General features: G+C 41.4%; 1 protein-coding gene across 2 annotated transcripts in view; it reads left to right on the top strand.

The window, feature by feature from the left end:
• The window catches only part of LOC125887634 (FERM domain-containing protein 5), a 91,751-nt gene extending 68,962 nt beyond the window's left edge, over positions 1-22,789 (top strand). Inside the window, exons 6-15 of one of the 2 annotated variants that reach the window (XM_049574600.1) lie at positions 2,768-2,865; positions 3,646-3,769; positions 5,075-5,162; positions 5,309-5,397; positions 6,050-6,113; positions 6,214-6,305; positions 8,118-8,192; positions 9,234-9,302; positions 9,506-9,612; positions 14,898-22,789. In XM_049574600.1, the coding sequence (XP_049430557.1) occupies positions 2,768-2,865; positions 3,646-3,769; positions 5,075-5,162; positions 5,309-5,397; positions 6,050-6,113; positions 6,214-6,305; positions 8,118-8,192; positions 9,234-9,302; positions 9,506-9,612; positions 14,898-15,481 (1,390 nt within the window). In that variant the 3' untranslated portion in view covers positions 15,482-22,789. The remainder of the gene's footprint in view (positions 1-2,767; positions 2,866-3,645; positions 3,770-5,074; positions 5,163-5,308; positions 5,398-6,049; positions 6,114-6,213; positions 6,306-8,117; positions 8,193-9,233; positions 9,303-9,505; positions 9,613-14,897) is intronic. The other variant, XM_049574601.1, reaches the window with a different exon arrangement.
• The last annotated feature ends 7 nt before the right edge of the window (positions 22,790-22,796 follow it).

Here is a 22,796-nt window from a genome sequence, read left to right as displayed (position 1 = left end):
AAAAAAGGCTGCTTTTCAATTAAATATAGTGTTGCCTTTTGGTGTTAGCGGCCTTTTCACAGCAGACTTGTTATAGTAGGAAAAGCACAGATGTTATTAATAATATTAACAATGACTCCTTTCCATTGAAGCATCTCGTGACAGAACTGAAACTGAAGCAGCTACATGGAATTCAGCCTTGATTAAATGCTGGAGTAGGCAGAAATATGAAAAAGAAGGGAAAAAAACACACGAATAAACAAACAAAAATGGCAGAATCTGAAAATACAGCCTCCTCCTGCAGCTCCCTTCCTTTCTGTCCTAAACCCCTCCCACCAGACGACCATGGGCATATGCACATGCTTCATACAGTAATCCGATGTTTCCCATACTTTGATTTATTTAATCTTATTTCATTGTACAGTTGTCAGCAGCTCATTCTCTTTGCCCCTCTTGCCCCACTCCTTGTCTTTTTGTTTACCAGACAACAAATTAGATAAGAATTAGCTAGCTAGCCACCCCACGGTCTCTCCACCTCGCTCCACGCCGCTGTGGATTGTTTCCCAGGGAGGGGAGCAGGCAGCAGCTCAAGAAACTGACCTTCAGTTGGTGGCTTGGTGCCTTGATTTGGCTAGCTCAAACCCCCAAGCGCTGGGTCTAACCTGTGTAATGGCAGCAGAAAGTTTGCTGATCCAAGGAGTCTTGGCTGTGCAGCTTCCTGGCACTGGCTGGATTTAAAGATATTTTTTGGGGCAGTTTTTGCCTTTTAATTGATAGGAAAGTCAAGTGTGAAAGGGGGAAAGAGAGAGAATGACATGCAGCAAAGGGCCACAGGCTGGAGTCGAACCCGGACCGCTGCGGTAACGGCCTTGTATATGGGGCACCTGTTCTATCCACTAATCCACTGACGCCCCACGCTGGCTGGATTTAGGTTGCTGTGGCTGCTGACTGGGGGTCTGTCTTCAGAGCTGCTGCCTGCTCTCCTCCTGCTTAGGTAGTCTTAAGAGGTGGGGAGTGAGGCAGAGAATACAATGTGATGAGGGTCTAGCTAATGTTAGTTACACAGACATGAACCTGAAGCTGCAGCCGTGTGCCTTTATCTGGTTAGCAAGAGGCTAAACTATTTGCTTTGCAGACAATGACACATATCACACGTCACACTCTCTTTTAGACTCTTTTTTTGATAAGTCTGTCTTCCTTTTTGGGTTGCTTTACAGTGCCAGTGCTGGAATAGCAACTTTCTCTCCAGGATTTTCCACCATTTAATCAAGCTTTCACTAAAGGGACGTGCATGCACACTGCATACTAAAGCCTGAAAACAGCCAAGCGAAGGTGTAGAAGTTTAGTGTTCTTTCAGACCACTTAAATTATAGTATGCTTAAAGGTTATTAGGGGATTTTAGCCTAATGAAGCCAAAACTAAATTGCCTACCCCAGCTTTAATTGTATTATACACCTGTGCTTTTCCTACTGTCACATGTCAAAATGTCCTCAGTAAATTAGGCCTATTCAATATTTTTTAACATGCTTTTGTGTGTTTCCCCAAAACTAATTTGGGACAAATGTGCCACTACAGTTGTTAGAAAAAGCAAAAGAATCTGTTAATTTATTTATTTATTAATTCTTTCCAAAAAAAAATTAACCAACAAAACTGCCGACATGTTTTGCCTTTAAACCCCTCATCAGAGGATGTGTGACAGCAGGTGTGCACCTGTGAAGAAGATCCACATGACAAAAAAACCCCAACAACAAACAAAAAAACATGAAATACATACAAGGAAAAGGGAAAAACTAAGAAGTACTAACTAATTTGGACATTTTTCTTCATTTACTGGGTGACAATGCACATTAGTCAACAATTTAAAAACATTAATATTAATGTACTGGGGTTAGCTGAACAACTAATATCCCCGTTTTAGTCGAAACAAATTAAAAAATATATTTTTTAAAATTCCAAATAAAGAGGAAAAAAAGAGAAACACAAATAAAAAAGGTGCACATAATTTGTCTCAAGTCTGTGAGTGCATGTTTGTAGTGTACAGATGTTTTGTAATACAGTCAAAACATCAGCGCTAAATGGCTGTTGAATATGTACCAATTAAATTACACTGGCACTCCTCACACCTTCAAAAGGCTCTGTTGAACCTGCTGCGGAGTGAATAACGTGGGAAATGTAAGCAGCTTTTAAATGCATGTCTCTACACAGAAAGCGTTATTAGCCTTTGGAAATGGCCTAGATAGAGAGAACAGGTCTGTTGGCTGATTGTAAGAAACAGAGAGACCAATGTCTTATTTCCTGTTCACGGCTGGGGGGTTTGTGAAATAACAATTACAATAAGCCCACCTCTAATAGTGCTAATAACAATAATGACAATAGTAATAGTCATCACCATCGTGATATTTACTTCAGATGTTGTCTCAGAGTAAATTTCATGCTTCAGGGAGCTGACTGGTTGGGTGAGTCTGAAACTAGGCTGGAGGCTTTAAGAGAAGCACAGCGTCAGTAGCAGCTTTTCCCTCTGGGCCTTCCTACCCTCCTTTCCCCAAAACAAAACCCTCATTTCAGCTAAATCAAAAAGAAATATTCAAACCACCCATAGGGAATGTGAACTCAACAGCCTTTGAGGTTTATCAGGTTTGTTGTTTTGCTGCTCCTCCTCTGTCTTTTCTTTTCTTTCCACCAAGAAACGTAACTGGATGAGTGGTTTGCGGGTATTTATGTACATCATCAGTATTCTCATAAGCAGGCCTGTCAGGCCATCTGACGTGATTTGTCCTTTTCTTTGTAGGTATCTTGTCTTCCTGCAAATCAAGAGAGACCTCTACCACGGGCGGCTCCTGTGCAAAACCTCCGATGCGGCCATGCTGGCTGCCCACATCCTACAAGGTAATGGAGGGTGACAGATGGAAATGACTTGCACCACTCTCTGCTTTGCATATGTTCACGACCTCTGTTTTACCATGCCCTGTAGTTCACCAGTCTGATAAATGCTGCCTGCTAGGCGTATAGATATTTATGTGTGGAAAGAAGCTGAATTAGGTGATAGAGTGTGCGGCATAATGTTCCTCAAAGAATATGCCTGCAGTGTTTTCGTATGCACACATAAGATCTGTGCTGTAGTAAGCATTTCACGCTCATTGGGTGTGATTTTCGATACTGATACTGACTCTAAAACGTGTACAAAATGAAAGGTTATCCTGTACTTTGTATGATAATTAGTTCAGTGACTTGCACACTCATTAATAAACAAGACGCCATGCTCAGTTATAAAGTCTTTGAAGTGGTTATCTGGCATCTTATCGTCCTTTCACCACACACTCATACATACATAAACAAACACACATGAGGTATGGTGGCACAGCTAGCATCCCAGGAAGCTCAGTGTTTGAGGAGAGGCCGGTCCTCTGGAGGAGGGGCTGATGAATTAAAGATGGGCTGCCTGGTCAGCTCCTCCTCGCAGAGAGAAATCAACACAAGGGTCATCTAAGGGAGTGCAGTGTGGCATGAAGGAACACAAATCATCCTGGGCATGTTCAGCCTGTCTCCACTGGCAACAATAAAGCCGCACTGTGCTGAAAGCTGTAGACATCATTTTAACTTTTATTTGCCCTGAATGTTTGCGAATAGGTTTAACATTTTGCTTTTTCTGATCCCCCCACGCTCCAGCTGAGATTGGTAACTACGACCCCGGGAAGCATCCTGAAGGTTACAGCTCCAAGTTCCAGTTCTTCCCGAAACATTCGGAGAAGCTGGAGCGTCGGATTGCAGACATACACAAGACAGAGCTGATGTAAGAGCCAAAATATAAAGCTCCATTTTATCTCTTTTGTGTTCACATACCTACAGATCCTGCTTTTATACCTCCTGAAATAAACACCAGACTTCCTCTGACATCTATGTAATTAAGTGCAGTAACGAGGCCCCATTTTCCTGTATTGGCTTGGCCAGACAGATTATTGTCGCTTATTTGAGCAGATAGCAGAAAAAAACACGCTCTCATCTGCTATCCACTCAAATATCTCGGACTGATTGTCTTGAGCTCATAACCTGCCCTTTATTACAGCTATTAGTGATGGCTCCAAGCCCCCTCTTCACCTGGAGGAGCAGCTAAACACATTAATGAAAGCGATCAAATAGACAGGGTGTCTGCAGGTCCTTAGAAAGTCTTAAAATGTCTTAAATTCAATTTTAAAGATATTAGTCACTGAATTTGAATTTGTGAGGTCTTATTTCTCATATTTGATCTCATTTCATTTAGCCATCTTTAAATTTCTTTTTGTTAAGACTAGTCAAGCTCCCAAATCTTAAAACCTATCACAGAACACTTTCTTGTTGGCAAAATATAGATTAATCAAACTCAGTCTAATAACCATATTCCTACATAAAACCTACGTCTGCACAGGACTTAATGCTTTCATACGAAAAAGATGAAAAATAAGTCTTAAATTTGGTTGAAGATGATCTCAAAAAGGTCCTAAGAAGTGGACACTCTGGGTAGAACAGGTCCCCGCACACACACACACACACACACACACACACACAGACACAAACACAAGCTGCTCTCACACAAAGTGTTCCATTCACATCCGTTTAACTCTCCCAATTGATTCTTATTCGCACAAATATGGGTGTTTTATCATTTTAATATGAGTGATTTGCTGTGTTAATGATATACACTGAGACACAATAGAGAAAGACATCAACAAAGTCCAGTTTTTATGCTGTAGGAGCAGAATAACAAACAGCATGAGACTCTGCTGCCCACTGGTGGTTTCTTCTTTCTTCACCACCAAGTTACAGTACTTCACTATGAATACCTACATTTGATTAAAGCTGCTTTTTAAATATCATCTTTTTAAATATCATCTAATATCATGACATTTTCTTTGCCTCAGCTGACAGTATATTGATGTTTGACCTCTGTAACCTCTGTCTGCCTCTTTCAGCCTCTCTAAATAAACATGTCACATCATTGGATGTAAATAAGTTTGTGCCTCTCTCAGAAATGTTTTGGCCTTTCAAAACTTTTGCGTTGCATTTTTTATGTTGATGGTGGACTAACGCAGATGTTTGGTGTGTTGTTGCTCTCCCTCAGTGGACAGACACCTGAAACATCAGAGCGAAATTTCCTGCAGAAAGCCCAGCTGCTGGAGACATATGGTGTTGATCCGCATCCATGCAAGGTTTGACAAGCACTGCCGTACTATTTTTAGTTAGTAAACATTTTAGAAAACTGTTCTGTCTCACGGGACATGCTGAAACATGTCTGATTTATGTCTTATTTGTGTTTGAATGTGTGTGTTCATATTTTGAAATTGTTGTCTTTCAGGATGTGTCTGGGAACCCAGCTTTCCTCGCCTTCACGCCGTTTGGTTTCGTGGTGCTTCAGGGAAACAAGAGAGTTCATTTTCTCAAATGGTGAGCCAAATGTGCGACTCTTGTGCCAGCCAAAGACAGCACAACCCTGAAGTGATTGCAGGATGTAAATAGACAAACACTGAGCTGCAGGGCCTTGATTTTACCTGATTTGACATACATGCTCTATGTGCAGGGCGGTCTACATGAAACAGCACGTGCACTACAGCTGGTTTTACAGTCACACTCAACAAAGCTCATCCATCTGTCTCTACCTGTGACAAGAGCCGGCAGCTAGCATGTGCACAGATGGCTAATTACACCATCTTACGCCTACTGATTTGAATCTAGCAAGATGCTTTACTGATGAGTTGAAAATGTATACAAGATGGTGCATCTCTATTTAACATTTGTTTTTCTGTCTGTTCACTTTCAACTGAAAAGGTTCCTGTTACAATAATGAAGACAGACTTATTATGTTCGCAGTATTTATTCTGGCTTTGTTTGTTTGCCTTCAGCAGCGCTCAGGTTACCCTCATTCTCCATTCCCAGTCTGCAGGGAATATTATCGGTTATTTGTTTTGTCAGCCAAACACAGAGTTCCGTGGCTGTTTATGTGATCTCAAAGTGGTTGTCATGAATATTTAAAGGGGCTGTGGCTTTCTGTTTCCACGTGCTGTATGTGTGACTGTTGCTGCACTCCTTTCCCGGACAGGAACGAGGTGACCAAACTGAAGTTTGAAGGCAAGACGTTCCACGTATATGCAAATCAGAAGGAGGTGAGAGCATGAATTGTTGGATGTGGGAAGATACAACGTGTGGTTTTATGTGTCAGTTTGTTATATTTTCCTGCACGTTTTTTTCATTTTCAACGTGCAGGATGAAAAGATCATCTTGACGTACTTTGCACCCACACCGGAGGCATGCAAGCACCTTTGGAAGTGTGGAGTGGAGAACCAAGCGTTCTACAAGTGAGTCCATGACTTTCTTCTTTTATTTAAAGAGATAGTTCGGATCTTTTGAGGTGGGGTTGAATGCGGTACTTATCCATAGTCAAGGTATTACCTACAGTAGATGGTGGTCAGCACGCCCCCAGTTTGGAGAAGCAAGCTGGAGTCTGACACAGAAACTTGGACAGGTCAGCAACAAAATATTTTAGCCACCTAAAAAAATCATTATCATTTTAAGTGTACGCTGTAGTTAGAATATTTTCACTGCTTTCCCGTTACCATCAGACAATGATTTCCATCAGGGAAATAATGAAGCCCTTGTTTGGCTTTCTTCAAGGCCAGACTCCATTGGGAATAACAGTGATTTAACATTGTTGAACTCAGGAGTTGCTTGTAGACTGTTGCCTTGACCAGTTTTTTTTTGTGTGTTATTGTATGACTTTTGCGTTTAAAAGAGGTAGTGTAGATTCACCAAAGTCACACAGTAACACAAACTAGCTAAATGATCAGGACATCGTCAGACTCGCAACGTCTGTTTTCAGCTAGCCAAAATTACTGTTTTTCTCAATGGAGTCTGGTGGCTTTGACAAGAGCATAGATGCTAAACTGAAGCCATTGACAGCTTCCCCGTCAACACAAGCTGTCTGATGGAAAGCTTAAGTGATGAAAATACTCTCAGCGCAGTGTACACTTAAAGTTTTTGGGTGGGATTTTCTAGGTGTCTAAAAAAAATCTTGCTGCTGCCCCTGTCCAGCTTCCGTGGTACTATTCCTGCCTGCTTTTCCAAACTGAGGGGTATGCCGACACATACAGTGTTTGTTATAAACTAACTATTGATAAGTACCTCATACAACGCCACTTCAAAACATCTGAACAATCCCTTTAATTTCAGTGTTCTTCGTATTTCCCCACAGTCATGATTTGGTCACCTGCTCTCCATCCTAGAGTTGTCAGACAGGCTTCCGTCACGGTACCTGGGTGTCCTTAAAAGCCCCTTCCCTACGGGTTGTTTGTCAGCAGGAAAATGAGGTGTGAGTTCCCTGTGACCTTTAGTAAATGAGTGCGTGCTGGCACGAGACGGCAAGCACTTCAGCACTCCCTCTGAGATATGGCTCCCCTGTCTCAGCCATGAATGATAGCGCGGGTCCCCTCTGCTCGCTCCAGCTCAGGAAAGGTGATTAAAAAAAACAAACTGAAAAAAAAGGAGAAAAGCAGCCTGTGAGCTCAGGCTCAGGAGTGGCGGAGTAATGAGTCGGGGCCGATGGCTCAGGCGTGTTGGGGTTACCAGATGGAAGCAGAGGGGGCATTGGAAGGGCAGAGCTTAGCACACGCTTTGGAGTTAATATGATGTGACCTTTTGATGACTCCCTGAAGTGGCAGGCTGATAATATTTTATCAGCCTCGCACTTATTAAAATCTTACCATAACAAGGAGTCTGGGGAGCTGAACAGCAAGAGGACTTGTGATAAAGATGTCTTTCGGAGAAACGCATATATGCCTTGAAAGCAAAATTAAACATTAATGTCTCACTTACTATGACAATATAAACATATTGAATACTGTATGGAGCCGTGCCGAGGATGCAGCGCCTATACTGCGAGGAGAAGCGTGCATAATTTATAGCAGGGTATTTGATCCTAGTTTCTGCTTTGTTCTGGGATTCAGAGAGCAAAGATTAAATACATTCACACTTATATAACAGCGTGATCATTTGCAGTGAGGAAATGTTTATATTTTCAAGGTCATTCCAGTAGCTTTCCTTCCTGTTTTCCTTATTTAGTTGCGATAAGCTTAATTTTTCTCTTTTTTTCTTTCCTCTTCTTCTTCCATCAGGCTTGAGAAGTCAAGTCAAGTTCGCACGGTGTCCAGCAGCAACCTGTTCTTCAAGGGCAGCCGTTTCCGTTACAGGTAAAGTACACATCAAGACAGTATGACTGATGACAGGGAGGGGAGGACACTGCAGAGAACCCCCAGCTGGAAGTGGAGAGAAGTGTTCCCATAAGACATGGCCTCTTGGCCTTCTGTGCTGTAACGTCAGTGTGTTTTTGCCCCGAGGATAGGACTGACACCTTATGAGAGGACAGAGAGGGACGAATGAAGGGGGTTGATCACATGAGGCATTATCACCTTGTATGAGCATAGAAACTGTATGTCCACGATATTGTCCTTTATTAAAGGATCACTAGGTGGTTTCTATCTTTGTATGATAATGTTCCGTGTTATTTGCCCGAATATGAGATATCCATCTCTGAGATTTTTGCCTCTGGCAGTGAATGAAATTCCCTTTGTTGTGTTTGGCATTTAAAAATTAAAATTGTTTTCTCTGGATAATCCACAACCTTGCTACGAAGAATTTCCATCGAAGCTACTTTATACTAAAGAAATTAGCGGGGTGATGACAGAATATGGATATCTCAAAACCTCAGCTGTATGAAACTACGACTATTTAGAGGTGAAGTTAATTTATTCATTATTATTATTATTATTTTAACTATTTTTATTATAATTTTTTAGAATACTTTTTATGATTTTTTTATTTAATTATTTATTTTATAATTTTATTGTTGTTGTTTTTTTTAATTATAATTAATTTTGGATTCAAAATATCTGATAATGTTCATATATGGAGACTGTAAATTAACTGAAATCACAAGCCCAGTCATGTAAACATTGAGTTTACTGTTAAAGGGCGACCCATGATCATTGTTTTGATATTTTTGCCTGCAAGTCTGTGTGTGCATTTGTCTGACTGGTGGTAATTCAGTTACATAAAGCTGAATTCACCGGGTTAATTCAATCATGATGCCCATGCACTGTATTCATCCACTGCAGTGATGGCTTTCATGGCATTGGGTGACACTAGGGTGCCTGGTTATGTGTGCGTGTGTGTGTGTGCGCCTGTGTGTATGTGAAACTCATCCTGAGCATCGTCTCTGTGCTTTATAACAGTGGACGAGTGGCAAAAGAGGTGATGGAGCAGAGTGCCAAAATCAAACGCGAACCTCCAGAAATTCACAGGTAGAGTTTTAAACTCAGGAAAGGTCAGAATGTCCTCAATCAGATTTTTTTGTTTCATTTTCCTCCATTTTCTTAGGCACCAAGCTACTGTAGATGTCTTTATATCAGCAGCGCCTACTCGCTGCAGTACGAGTTACCTCTGCTCGTGGCTTTTTCTTTGTGCGGTGATGTTTGTGCATTTATGTGTGTGTTTGTCTCTGCAGGGCTGGCCTTGTGCCCAGCAGAAGTTGTCCATCCATCACCCACGGGCCTCGCCTCAGCAGTGTGCCGCGCACGCGTCGGAGAGCTGTGCACATATCTATCATGGAGGGTAAGAACTGAGCTTCACCTCCATGCTTCACCAGGGCTAAGCAAGCAACAAATCCTCTACCTGCCATGGAAGTGCTGTGGGTGAATTTGTGTTATCACAAGACTTTACGTGTTCGGGTAGAGGCCTCACAGAGAGGATGGTATCGTTACGCGTTGACGTTTGTTGTTTCAGTACCATCCAGGAAGCAGTAATGATCTCACTCTTCAGATATAATCGTATATAATGTTTTATCATTGGCTTGTATAAGAGCCTTAATGGATCAGGGAGCCATTAGTACCATTTGTGGGAAGTCCTTCCCTTTTTGAGAACACACACTTCTGTTACAAGCAGACTTGGGTCAGCCTTGTGACAAGCAACATATAGAGAGGACACCATACCTAAGTATCACTTTTAAAAAAAAAGATTTTATTTACAAATAATGACACTATCAACCAAAAGTATAGAGCTATGACAGGGTCCAAAAAGCAGACCCAATCCTACATGAACCATATAATTTCTGACCAAGCATGACCCGAGCCTGAACCCTGGCAGCTGTTGGGCCCGATTAAAAAAGTTATCTCTGTATAAAACATTTATAACAAGCTAAGGGCCGACATGTTCCCCTGCACCACTTCTCCTTCTTGTCTTCTTTCTGTTAGTGTGCGTCTGGCACATGACAAGTTCAGCAGAGTGGGCTGTGTCTCTCTCTTCAAGTGTACACGGCAATACAAGGCGATGTTGCGCACAGATAATGATCACCTCTCTCTTCTCTGTATGTTATGCACATCTCTCCCTCTGCTGGGGAAGCAGAGGGACACTGCCAACCAAGTCGCCTTGCAGCGCCTTTTTCTCTCTGTCTCTCGTTTTCGCTCCAGTCAAGTGCAACTCTTGTCATTTATGCACGAGAACTGCCGGTTTCATGCATCTCCTGTGTAGTGCAAGGGAGTCTGTGTGCAGTATGTGAGCCAATTACCCCCAAATCCTAACATTTTGTCCATTTAAATCTATTTTTAAATCTCATTTTCATTAGTTATAATGGGTTGATGGCAATATAGCACATACCAGACTATAACCTCTGCATTAAAAAAAGAGAAGAAGAAAAAACACCAACTTGCCGTGATCCAACCCGATTCAAGCTTGAGGGAATTTTAAAATATTACAGCCAGGCCTGACCTGAACCAAGTGGGTCAGGTTGGGCCCAAGTCGGTTTGGGCAGAGATTCAAGGCTCTAGTCTGGGGGCCAGGCCAGAAAGACGAAAAAGATGGAAGAAGTCTAGTCCAGCCACACAATGGGCCGTAGGACCCAGAGCCTCCAGCTCTTAATTAACAGAACAGTGTAGAAACTGAACAAACAAACAAAGCAACAAAAACTGGACTACCAGACCTCTATATTAAAAAGTAATAAATAAAACATAAGGAGCGAAAGAAACAAACATCAAGTTGATCTGAGAGCTGCTTTGTCTGGAAGCGAGAGACGGCAGCTTCTCCAGCCTCTCCCAAATATGGGCAGGGCCACTCTGATTACTGATCAGGAGCACCTGAGAGAAAGAGGAACGGAAAGGGAGAAGAAAACAAGAAGAAGGGAGCTGTAACACTCTCACATACACACACAGGCAGTAACTCGAGCCATTTGGCCCAGTTCATGCTTACAGTGCTGGTGGGACATGCTGCAGGTGTGTGCGTCAGTCAGCCTGCTCCGCTTCAATCAGAGTTTCAGAGCTCAGTGTGTGTGTGTTTGAGCTATTGTGTATTTGGTTTGCCAACAACGGGCAGCTAAAGTCATTTACTCAGCCGACCTGCAGGCTCTTGGCCCAGAACAGGTAGCCTCACTTCGTCTGTTACTGACATGGACGCAGCAGGCGTAATAACCCTGCATGGCTCTGGGGTAAACCAGCAGTGAGACCCTTTGACCCTGCCTTTAACATTTCAAGTACACACTATAACTCTTTGTACAGTGAGATAAATGGAGGTCAGGAGCAGGTGTACTGTGTATATTGAGGGTCTCTTGCCGTGGGTTCAGTTCACCCCCAGTGTGTGCTGACTGTGTGTCTTACAGTGGTATTAATACCCCAGCTGAAAATAGCCTGGGTCTTCTGCTCCATGTATGTCACTGGCCTGGGTGGGGCCAAACCCGGCCAGGCCAGTGCTGATGATTGTTGCACTGCTGCTGAAAGCCACCAATTTACCTCACACACTCCTCTACGCAAACCACAACCAAGGCAGAACCCTTCGGCCTAACAGACACACACACACACAGCGAGACTGTGGCCTGGACTCCGGGACTGGGACCATAAGGACAGGATAAATACGTGCATGCTGCAACCATGGTGAAGTGTTTGATCCGTATCACCACGAGGGTGAACGTCCACCTGCGTATGATCAATCACTGCTATCGGGATGTGAAGGTTCGCGTGCTGAGCCTGGGGCCTCGTATGCTGGGCAAGGCCCTGGGCGTCCTGCCTCTTTATCCTGCCCTGACGGGGCAGCAGGAGTCTGCCAGGGCCACCCCTCTACCTGGCACCCCACTGCCCTGCGTTCAACCCAGCAACCCTCCAGGTAAACTCAGCACACACCCAGCCAGGGATATGCTTTACATGGAAGTGTCAATGGCTTTCTCTATTTTAAATCAGTCGCTGCTTCAGCGATGTTGACGGGGAGGGAGGGACACCATTCCTGTTGTTGTCTGTGCCTCCTGAAGGCCTCAGTAGCATTTTCTGTTAATTTCTTCTTGGTGCTGTTTTACTGATTTAGATTAGAGGACTCTTTATGTAGCAGCTATATTTGTTTCCAACCAGTTTACAATACGTAAAGAGATATGGTGTGCTAATTTGGTACATGTGTTTCTTTTAAAACAAGTGTTTTGAATTAAAGCTCTTATCATGAGTAACACAAATTAAAGCAATGCTCTTTCTGTAGGCACAACTTAGGATATGCTAAGTCAGATCAACACTGACTAAAGATGGCCGCTGATGGTCACCCAGCCTTTACGCCTCCTTCTCTTCACTTGACAGGAGTAAAATGTCAGCAGAAGCTTTGACACTGGACACAATCACTCCCACCTTTACTGCAGTTCTTTGAAAAAATCACTTTCATGTTTTGCCTCCTCATCAAAAGCTGAATGTTAATCCAATCCCTTTATAGTGAGGGTGTAATGTTGCTGCTTTGACCCTCTAGAGAATGTGATATCGTCAGCAAAGGGTTTAACCGCAGCTCATCATTGCTGACATGTCCACTGTGATGAGACTCTCACATACTGTACTGCTACTTCTACTGCAGAGGGAACTGCAGTTGTACAGTAGCAGTAACGTATATAATTGAGTAGTTTTAGGTAGGTTGCATTTGCTCAGGATTTGCCATACAAGCTTCATAAGACCATTGATGGCAGTGTTGCAAATCAAAGAGGATTACTGTTTTATGGCAATACTAAATTTCTGTATGGTTTGAGAATCAATCTCATGAAGCACCTTGTTTTCTTAGGTGTTTAATCTGATGAAATTTGTGAAAAACAGTTGTTCCTGTCTTGCTATTTATCCATAAACAGATTTTTCCTATTTCACAACATCAGATTACATGCCTCGTAATACAAGATTTTATGATCACTCTTAGTTGTAGGTTAAGAATATTTTTGTGTGCCTTTTCATTTTGGTTTGATTTAATTAGGAAAGACTCTTTAACTCTTTGGTGATGATGCACGCAGGTTGATGTTAAGCATTCTATAGGCCTTAAAGAGACAGTTCACAACAGAATCAAAACTACATTTTTTTCCTCTTATTAGTAGTGCTTCTTATCTGTCTAGATTGTTTCGCTGTGAGTTGCTGAGTGTTGGTGATATCAGCCGTAGAGATGTCTTCCTTCTCTCCAATGTAATCAAAATACATGGCTTGTGGTGCTCAGAGTGCCCAAAAATATTTGAAAAACTCAACAGCAATGTCTCTGTCCCGGTTACTCAAGGTAATCCACAGACCTTGTTGTGAACAGTTTCATGTAGGAAGCTCTTCACAGCACATCATGTAAACATTAATGGCGTCCTCCTCGGCTGAGCTGTAACATTAGCTAGCTTGGTAGTTCTAGGTGAGCTATCAGTAGATGGACGCTTCCTTCTGTGAAATATATATAAATAAACATACAACTTGAGCTGAACTTTGCAGTACGTTTTTGTACTGAACAAGACTGTGGATTTTGTCCCTTGTCTCTTACATTGGACAGGGACGTTCTCTCAGCTAGTGCGGACAGTTTTATGACAGACTTGAAAAAAACATAAACCTATCCTTGAGCTTTGTGGTTTGTATTTGTGTTTCAGGCAACAAGCTTTTATATATATATTTTTTGTAAGGCAAAGACAATTGGTATTATACATATATATCACATTAGGACTGGTTTATACTTGTAAGTCACAGATAATTGGTAATTTATATTATAAACTAAGATTTTAAGGTTTTTGTAAGGTAGATATTTGGTAATTACTATTATATAGATATGCATGGGTTATTTTGTGTGACAAGGTTAAAATGTAATACCAATGGTATATTTAGAAAAGTCTTTGGTACAGGTTTATCTATATAAGGAAGCTGTCTGATTCATTCACTCAATGACTTATGGAGAAGGGGTGGGATTTAATAAGTTTATACTTCCTCCCACTGCTTTTAGAATGTGTAAATCAAAGCAACTATACATTGATAGTTGCTTTTCATTATTGGTAAATACTACTTTCTGTTTGCTTGTCTGCTTGTTTGTACCTACATGTCTTTTTTTCTACATGTTCAAAATAAAAATCACATATCAGCACAGTCGCTATGTATAGACTGATGTGAGATCAGTGCTGTAACCTCTAGTATATGCTTGTTTAGAGATCAGGGCTCTGACAGTGCTGGTAGAGAAAAAGAGAGGATGTCAGCTATGATATCAGGAAGCAGTATAGTACACTTCATCTTAATGGGCTTCCAGTGCCTGTGTAAAGTGATGATTTCTTCCATTAGAGGTGATGATGAGGCATCACATCAACACGGGAGCATTATGTACAATGAAAATACTCCACCTGTCTGTTTGACTCTGGGGAAAGCATGATCAGATTTCTGCTCTTGAGTTGGACACTGTGTGTCTGTGCGCTGTAACAGACCTCTGCTGGACAAACAGCAGAATAGACCTCTAAGTATTTAGAAGCAGAACTACAGTAGCTATATTGTGTCAGTGAACGCCACACTAGATCATGAATGTTGTTCTTTTGTTCTGTTGCTGTAAAATGTGTGTAATACTCTTTTCTTCTGTCTGTTCCCATCCCCCTCTTCCCCCACGAACCACTCCACAAGGTCTGGAGTCGTTGCGTGACAGTGCCCACTCTACACCGGTGCGTTCAGTGTCCCACGGGGAATCCTTCATGCCACGCTCCCGGAGCCAGGCCACAGACGCCAGTGAGGGGACTGCGGTGATCTCGGACGAGGCCTACAGTCCGTCCGACAGCGTCCTGCCCACCCCGGTGGCCGAGCACAGCATGGAGCTGGCTGTCTCACGCCAGATAAACGGAGCGCCCTGCAGCATCGAGGAGGAGAAGGAGTCGGAGGCGGGCACCCCCCGCGGGGAAGGGGGTGATTTTGGTGCAGACGGTAGATCTGCACAGGAGGGTGCTGGGGGGGACTCGGCCCTCAGCGAGGTGGAACAGGTGAATAAATTTGTCTTAAGTGTCCTCCGTTTGCTCCTTGTGACCATTGGACTCCTCTTTGTCTTGCTCCTCCTCCTCATCATCCTCACCGAGTCAGACCTTGACATTGCATTTTTACGTGATATCCGCCAGACCCCCGAATTTGAGCAGTTCCATTACGAATACTTTTGTCCCCTCAGGCGGTGGTTTGCCTGCAAGCTCCGCTGGGTGGGCGGGTTGCTCATTAACAAGTGAGAGTGAGGTCGTAGAGTTCGTAAGCCCGTTCGGGGGTCTGAGATGACGGTTAGGACTCCGGAGCGATGGAGGGCAGCCTCGTCCCAACCATGAACCCTGCTTCTCTCATCATCCTCCTGCAGACATACAGCTTGGACCACTCCTGGTAACACCGGGCCAGGATCTCTCCTCTCCTCCTCCACTTTGAGTTAACCCCCCCTACCCACCCAACCACCTCCTCGTTTCGCTTGATTTCTTCTTCTAATTTTTCTTTTTCTACAAAACCAGAGGACTTTTTTTTTCTTTTTTGCATTTTTTTTTAATTTCACCTCATTTCAGGTATTTTATTTTTTCAAATAACACAAAGGAAAAAAAATTAAAACTGAAATCAAAGGACTGAAGAAGTTTAAACCGTTCCTTTTAGAGAAACGGAGATTTTGTTGCAACAGATGAACGTTGCCTTCATTTATTATTTATTGCTTTTAAACATGTATTTGCATCAGAAAGGGAGACGGGATGAGCAGTAATCGAGGAAGTTGATTTGTCATGAAAATGAAGATGGAAGTGAGTTACGTTAGAGTCGATAGGCCTACTGCTGTGAAGTATACCTGAGGCATGGTAGTATCAGATGTTTTGATATTGGTTCATCCCATCAGACGTCAGCAGTTTGACCTCAGCAGGAAAAAACAGAACAATCTGAGGGGAGCAACAGTGAAGGTTCATGAAGCAGAGAGCAGACAGGGTGATTACCAAATGCCTTTTTGAGAAGATGTTAATTTAGAATTTTGTGGATTGTTTTAAGACACAATTACACTTTAGTATACGACGGTGTACAAAGTAACCTGACAGAGAACAAAGTTGTTTTTCTAACATTTTATAGGGATACAGTCAAATAAACCAATAGTGTTGTGTGACCTAGTGTCAGATGCGGTTAGAGAAATACTCTTGGAGAGCAAAGATCTGCTGGCACCAATAGATAATAGTCTAGATAGATGTGCAATGCTCATATGGTTTTAATAATTAAGTACTTTTGAATGTCCCCATCTGTTCAGTTGTTCTGTTATTTCTCCAATTAATTTGCATTTTTTTCATCAAGTTGAAATTCGATGAATTTCAATAATTTCTTTGTATGAAGAGTTTGATTTTTTTTCTTTGTTTCATATCGACCTTGCTCATAGGTTAATGTATCATACTATATTATTATTATTAGAATAAGAATAATGATGTACTTTTTGTACAAATTAGTTTGTTTCCTAATATATATTGACAGGTTTTCCATGTATATTTTAACAGAACTGAAATGTTATTTTGTTATTGAAGATTAAATTATACCTTTTTTAGCGCTGTGTTTCAAGTAAGGTCAGAAGCATTTATGGAAATGTGGAAGTGGGGACTTAAAAAAAAAAAAAAACAGTGTTTTTATCCAGATCCACTCGACACTGATCACACCTCTCATCACTCCACCAGCAGTCAGTCAGCCTTCAGTGTGTGCACAATTTTAATGGTAATTTAAAACATGCGTTTGTACAGAATGAAATCTGGAGATAATATCACACCACCGCAAATACCAAATAATCCAAAAAGCACATTTTCACCTTTCATAACTTTACCATATCTTCTTTTTTACTTGAAGAGTTTGGAGAGGTGACTGTGAGCCTGACCGATACTCGACCCCATGGCCTGTTCTCACAATGAAATTCATTTTTGACAAGGATGAAGGAAACAAGAGCTGAAACAATTAGTTAATTGATAGATAGAAAATTAATTGGCAGCTATTTTGATATTTCAAGCAAAAATATTTTCTGGTTTCAGCTTTGTCAGTGTGAAAATTCTCTCTGTTTTGCATTACCGTAAATTGTAAATATATCCTTGGGTTTGGGATTCTTGTGTCACCTTTGCCTCTGAGAAATTACAATGGCAATTTTTTTTTTACCATTTTCTGACAATGCATTGATCAAACAATGAATTTGTTAATTTGGAAAATAATTAACAATGAACATAATTGTTAGATGCAGCCCCAAACAAAAGATTTTGTCACAAATACATTAATAATAGGACTGGAAACACGGCCTCTTTGGTGGAGGTAACAATGGTGTCTGCTTGACAAACTTAAGTATGTAATGATGACATCTTCTGAGGCACCTCATACACTTTTTCCCGAATTATGTACTTCAGTTATATCCCCTCCCTTAATTTTCACATCAGCCAAAATGAAACCAGACACCAAGATATCAGCTGATATTGGCAAATATATCTGCCCTTAGATTTGTCGGTCAGGCTCTAGACTCTTCTGCCTCACAGCTCCAGGAAGCAATAACTGCCACGACTGCTGGATTCTGGGTAAAATCTGTTTTTTGTAATGCGTGTCTACCTCCTGCACCAAGTGCAGGTGTAAGTGTTACTGTGTCTGTATGTAGGAATTGAAACATGATTTGAGGTGGTGGAGGTGGAGGTGGAGGTTTAGATAGAGAGAAGTCAATTTTTCATTTTTTGCAAAAGGCGAGAAGAACTTAGAGGAAGGAAAAGAGAATGGAAAAAAGAGAGGAAGAGGTAGAGAAGACTGGGGGATATCAGAGGCCTTCGAGAGAGCTTCTTGGAAAGTGCGGTTTAAAGGAATACTTCACCCCCAAATGACCATCTGTGTGTCAGTTACTGACCCTGTGTTAAGCTGAATTTGCTGAACGAAGAATCCAAAAACTGGGAAAATTCTTGATGAATTAAAGAAAAAGGGGTCTGCGTTTAACAACAGCAACTCTATATCAAAACATCTGTTTACAAACTCTCGCACAACTCGTGCAGTATAATTCAAGTGTCATTTATCCAGTCAAATGCCCAGTACTTCCCAAACAGACAGCTCTTTATTCTTTTGACTTGAACTTCTACTGATTTTCTCAACAAACAGAAAAACAACAGGCTGTGTCCTTCCAATTTGTTGCTATCAGTCTTTTAGCTGTCATGTTACAATTTATACGTTGTGTTTCGACCAGTTTTCTTCAAGTGTCATTCAAAAGACAAAAAGGCTGGATAAAAGTGAACAGTGTAGCCAATATTTTACCAGGGATTGCGTAAACATTTTCCCAGAAGGTTTTAATCTTAGAACAAGTCCATACCGTATGATAAAAAGTACCTTTATCTTGTTTGCAGTGCCAACAAAGCCTTTTCTGTCAGGTAACTGAATTGATAGAATTGAACTTATCTATGCTCTTCTCACAGCCAGACTCCATTGACAAAGAGAGTCATTTTACCTTACTGAACACAGGAGGTGCTGTTCTACTGCTGTTGATAGGTAGGTTTTTGTGTTATTGAATCACTCTCACAAACAAACTAACTTGTAAAGGCAGCAATACACTAGCGGCTTCGTGTTCAGCAAAGTAAAATTCCTGTTTTTGTCAGTGGAGTCTGGCTTTGAAGAGAGCATAGACTGAGTTTAAGTTTCCTGTCAGTAAGGGCTGTCTGTTTGGAAAGTGCAGAGCACAACACAGGAAAAATGAGACTTTGATTATACTGGACACGTTTTGTAAGAGTTTGTAAATGGATGTTTTAATATTATTATTATTAATTTATTAAGAATTTTCTCCATTTTTGGATTCTTCGTTCACCGGAGGTGCAGTGACAAGCCCTATACTTTAGCCACTACTGGTTGCTAATTGGCTGAATTGTTTGGGTGGAAATTACTTGTTGGCATGAACTTAAACACCATGGCCTGCCTCAGCCAGTGACATAAGCCACCTTGTGGTGTGGCGGGATAATACATTTAACACAAATTTTAACTTTACACTGGGTGATAAATTGATAAACAGATGGTCATTTGTGGGGCTGAAGTATTCCTCACCACTTTAATTGCTGTACAGGGTTGCTAGTTTTTGGCCTGTTATTTCAAACACCACACTCTCATACCTGCAGCTGCTCCCACTGAGGGCCTGATGGTGCTACCTTCTTTGTTTGCTCCTGTGTATTTCGAGCGCGTCACTCCCTGGCTAACTTGTAGTCCTGACCACAGAGTAGCATGCACTTTGGCGTTGTGGCTGGATCCACTCCTGTAGCTCATTATCCTTCGCTAGTTATCTGTGGTGGAAGGGGGCAGTGCTGACATTTCCTTGCACCATGCTAGAGGGAATATCAAATCATTAGAGCTACGTTGGCGAGAAACCTGTCATACACACACACACACACACACACACACACACACACACACACACAGTGTAGGAGCTTATTTATGTCAAGTTAATAATCTGTAACTCGGATACATCCAGTAAATAGTAATGCAAAGACGAAGCACATTTTTCCTAGCAGGGGGTGGAGCAGGGTGGGCGGGTTGACTTTTTTTGTGTACATTCATACTTCATATTTATTACTTCTTTACTGACATAAAGGTCGACATGACCGAGCAGCCCAGCCAGGCTGAGTTGTTAGCAGGACATCTTTTAAAGGTTGAAGGTGTTTCTCATACATGTATCAGCATTATGTAGCGTCAGTGGTCTCTCTGAACATGCAACAATTAAAACACAAAAATAAGGCAGCATTATTCAAGGAGCAATAATCAGCTGTAAGAGCAAAAAGATTAACAAACTTATGTATGAGAATCCAACGATGAGTAATGTCCTTTGTGTTTCTAAGAAAACCACTTACCAAATTGCTGTTGTGCTGATTCTAACGATGACCACTGAGACACCTAGTTACTGTCGCATTCATTGATAACATTTTATAAAAATCAATTTCTCCTTAGAGACCTCTTGTGTGGATGTTTGTTCTGCTGTTTCTTTGCTGTTTCATTGTTAAGTGACAGATTGTTCCCTGTGCCTGGATCCTAACTCTGCAGTTTACCAAAGTGACAAAGATGAAGGAATGGAGGGCGAAAAGACACAACATCCATAACAACTGTACTACGGACAACTCCGTCCTTAAATCTCCCAGGCCGAGAGGGAATAACAGTGTTCATCTCTGTCTGAAACTGTTTGTATAATGTACACCGAAGTCTCTGTCTTAATTTGTCTCGACAGGTTTCCTGTGACAAACCTTTTTATTTGACATTTCAGTTGCTGTGTCATGTTTACATAGTTTACACTTTGTTTTACTTCATGGGAGATGGCTGCAGTTTTGGCCAGACGTGTGAGTTTTCATGAACGAGTGTGTTTGTCATCCATGGTTTACAAATCAGAAACAGCTTGTCCGTCCCTGGAGAGCAGCACCGAAGGTACAGCCAATGTGCACTGGAAGATGAAGCATAATACTTGTGTTTGAATTTAACAATACGCAGGGGGTGGACTCAGTAACAGAAACACCCACATGGTAACAACCAAGGCACAAACCCTACATTTGTTGAAGTTATGATCCACTTTTATTAAGGTGGTTTCAAACAGATGTTCAGGGTCATTTCTGAGGTTGTACTTTGTGGTGTTTTTGTACTGAACTGAACTCAGGGTTCTCACGTGTTCTCAAACATCAAATTCAAGGACTTTCCAGACCCAATTCCCTCAAGTTTGAGGTCCCAGCACAGCATAATTTAGACATGGATCAAGACACAGTCAACAGTTAAAGGGTAACTTCTGTATTTTTCAACCGGGACCCTATTTTTTACAGGGTTTTGTGTCTAATGACCAATAGGAACAGCAATTTTTGATATTGGTCCAGTATTGAGAGAGAACACTGCAGCCAGCAGCAGCAAAACAGGCTGCAGTGTAATCCCTGGGGGCAATTGAACACTGACAATTTAACTCCACTGAAAGTGCTTGTTTTTGTCACTGACAGGCTCAGATTGTTACTTCAAGTGTTTGACAACATTATGGAAAGGACCCTACAGAGGTCGACCTCTTTGTTAAAGAGTAAGATCCTTTTTGTTTCCCCAGAAACAGCCCCAAAGTCGCTATCGCAAAAGCCGCCAGACTCCATTTAAATAAACAGTAATTTTATCACTGTGAAACACACTTAATTAAAGGTCAAGAGGAGCAAAATAAAACTCACAAAAACTGTCTTGGATCATTTTTTCACTGTTCCAACAACCACCAACTCTGGTTTAGTTGAAATAAACCCTAAATTCATTCAGTTGGATATGAAATTATGCTGGCTCTATAGATGCTTAAAATAACTGTTTTTTCAATGCAGTCTGGTGGGTTTGGAGATGATGATTTTGGGGCTGTTTATGGTTAAATAAAAGGATCTTACTCTCTAATAAAGAGGTCTGTTTCTGTGGGGATCCTCTCCACACTCTTGTCAGAAACTAAGAATAAAAATCTGTGCCTGACAATGGCAAAAATAAACACTTTAATCAGACGTAAACTGTCGATGCTCAACCGACAACAGGGATAACATTGCAGCCTGTTTTCCTGCTTCTGGCTGCAGTGCTGTCTCTCAGTGCTGGACCAGTTTCAAAAAATGTTGTTCCCACTTGTCAGTTAGACACAAAAACTTGGGAAAATAAGGTCCAGTTTGTAAAATACCTCAGTTAGAGAGAAGCTTAAATGTGCTAAATTGTGATGTTACAATTATGGCAGACAGTATCAAAATAACTTAAATTTCTGTTCTTCCACAAAATATATATAAATTCAAGCACTTTTAATGACCTGCCTATTGTCAAAAAGCTTTCAAGGCCTTGATTTTTTTCTCCTAAGGATTTCAAGGACCAGTGGGAACCCTGTGACCTTTACTGTGAGGTGTTTTTCTTATTTTGTCTACTCCCTGTGTTCTGTTACATATTTACAGCAATCATATCTTAATAAAAGTCTACAAACCAGTACATGACTGAAATAATCAGGACTTAAGTTTCAAAGATTGTCATTGGCTGTCCCTTAAACATGGTTTTTGTTATTGATGTGACTAAAATATAACATATCCAGTTTAAATGTAAAAATCTACACGATTGGCGACCTAAATTTCATTCCTGGCCAAAGTCCCCGTCACATTAACGTGGATGATGCATGTGTAACTGAGGGTTTGACATATATAAAGTCATAACTGAAGACATCTCGATCTGCTTGTTTGCCCCTCTGTCAGCTCCCAGTGGCCAGACCCTCACATGACCGCGCATACACGCCATATACGAGTGTATATGCATATCCATGTCTGGTGGTGTGTTATGTAGTCTGCATTGTTCTATCCTGGGATCGGAGATTGCTGTTTGATTACGTTATATATACGAGTATAAATATATATATAAATCCATGTGCCAAATCCAGTTCTTGTTCAGTCTGATCCATTCCGAACCCATGTTTGTACTGTAGGTAACCTTCTGTACAAGTCGGTATAAAATATTGTTTCTCTCCAATAGTCCCTTGTAACTGGTGCCATTAAATAAAAACTATTCAAACTTGAAATAAACATTGATTAAAAATGTGACATG

The sequence above is a fragment of the Epinephelus fuscoguttatus genome, linkage group LG4 (genome assembly GCF_011397635.1).
Source record: "Epinephelus fuscoguttatus linkage group LG4, E.fuscoguttatus.final_Chr_v1".
Classification (NCBI taxonomy): Eukaryota; Metazoa; Chordata; class Actinopteri; order Perciformes; family Serranidae; genus Epinephelus; species Epinephelus fuscoguttatus.
Note: the sequence above shows the minus strand (reverse complement) of the source record. Positions and strands in the feature narration are given on the sequence as shown.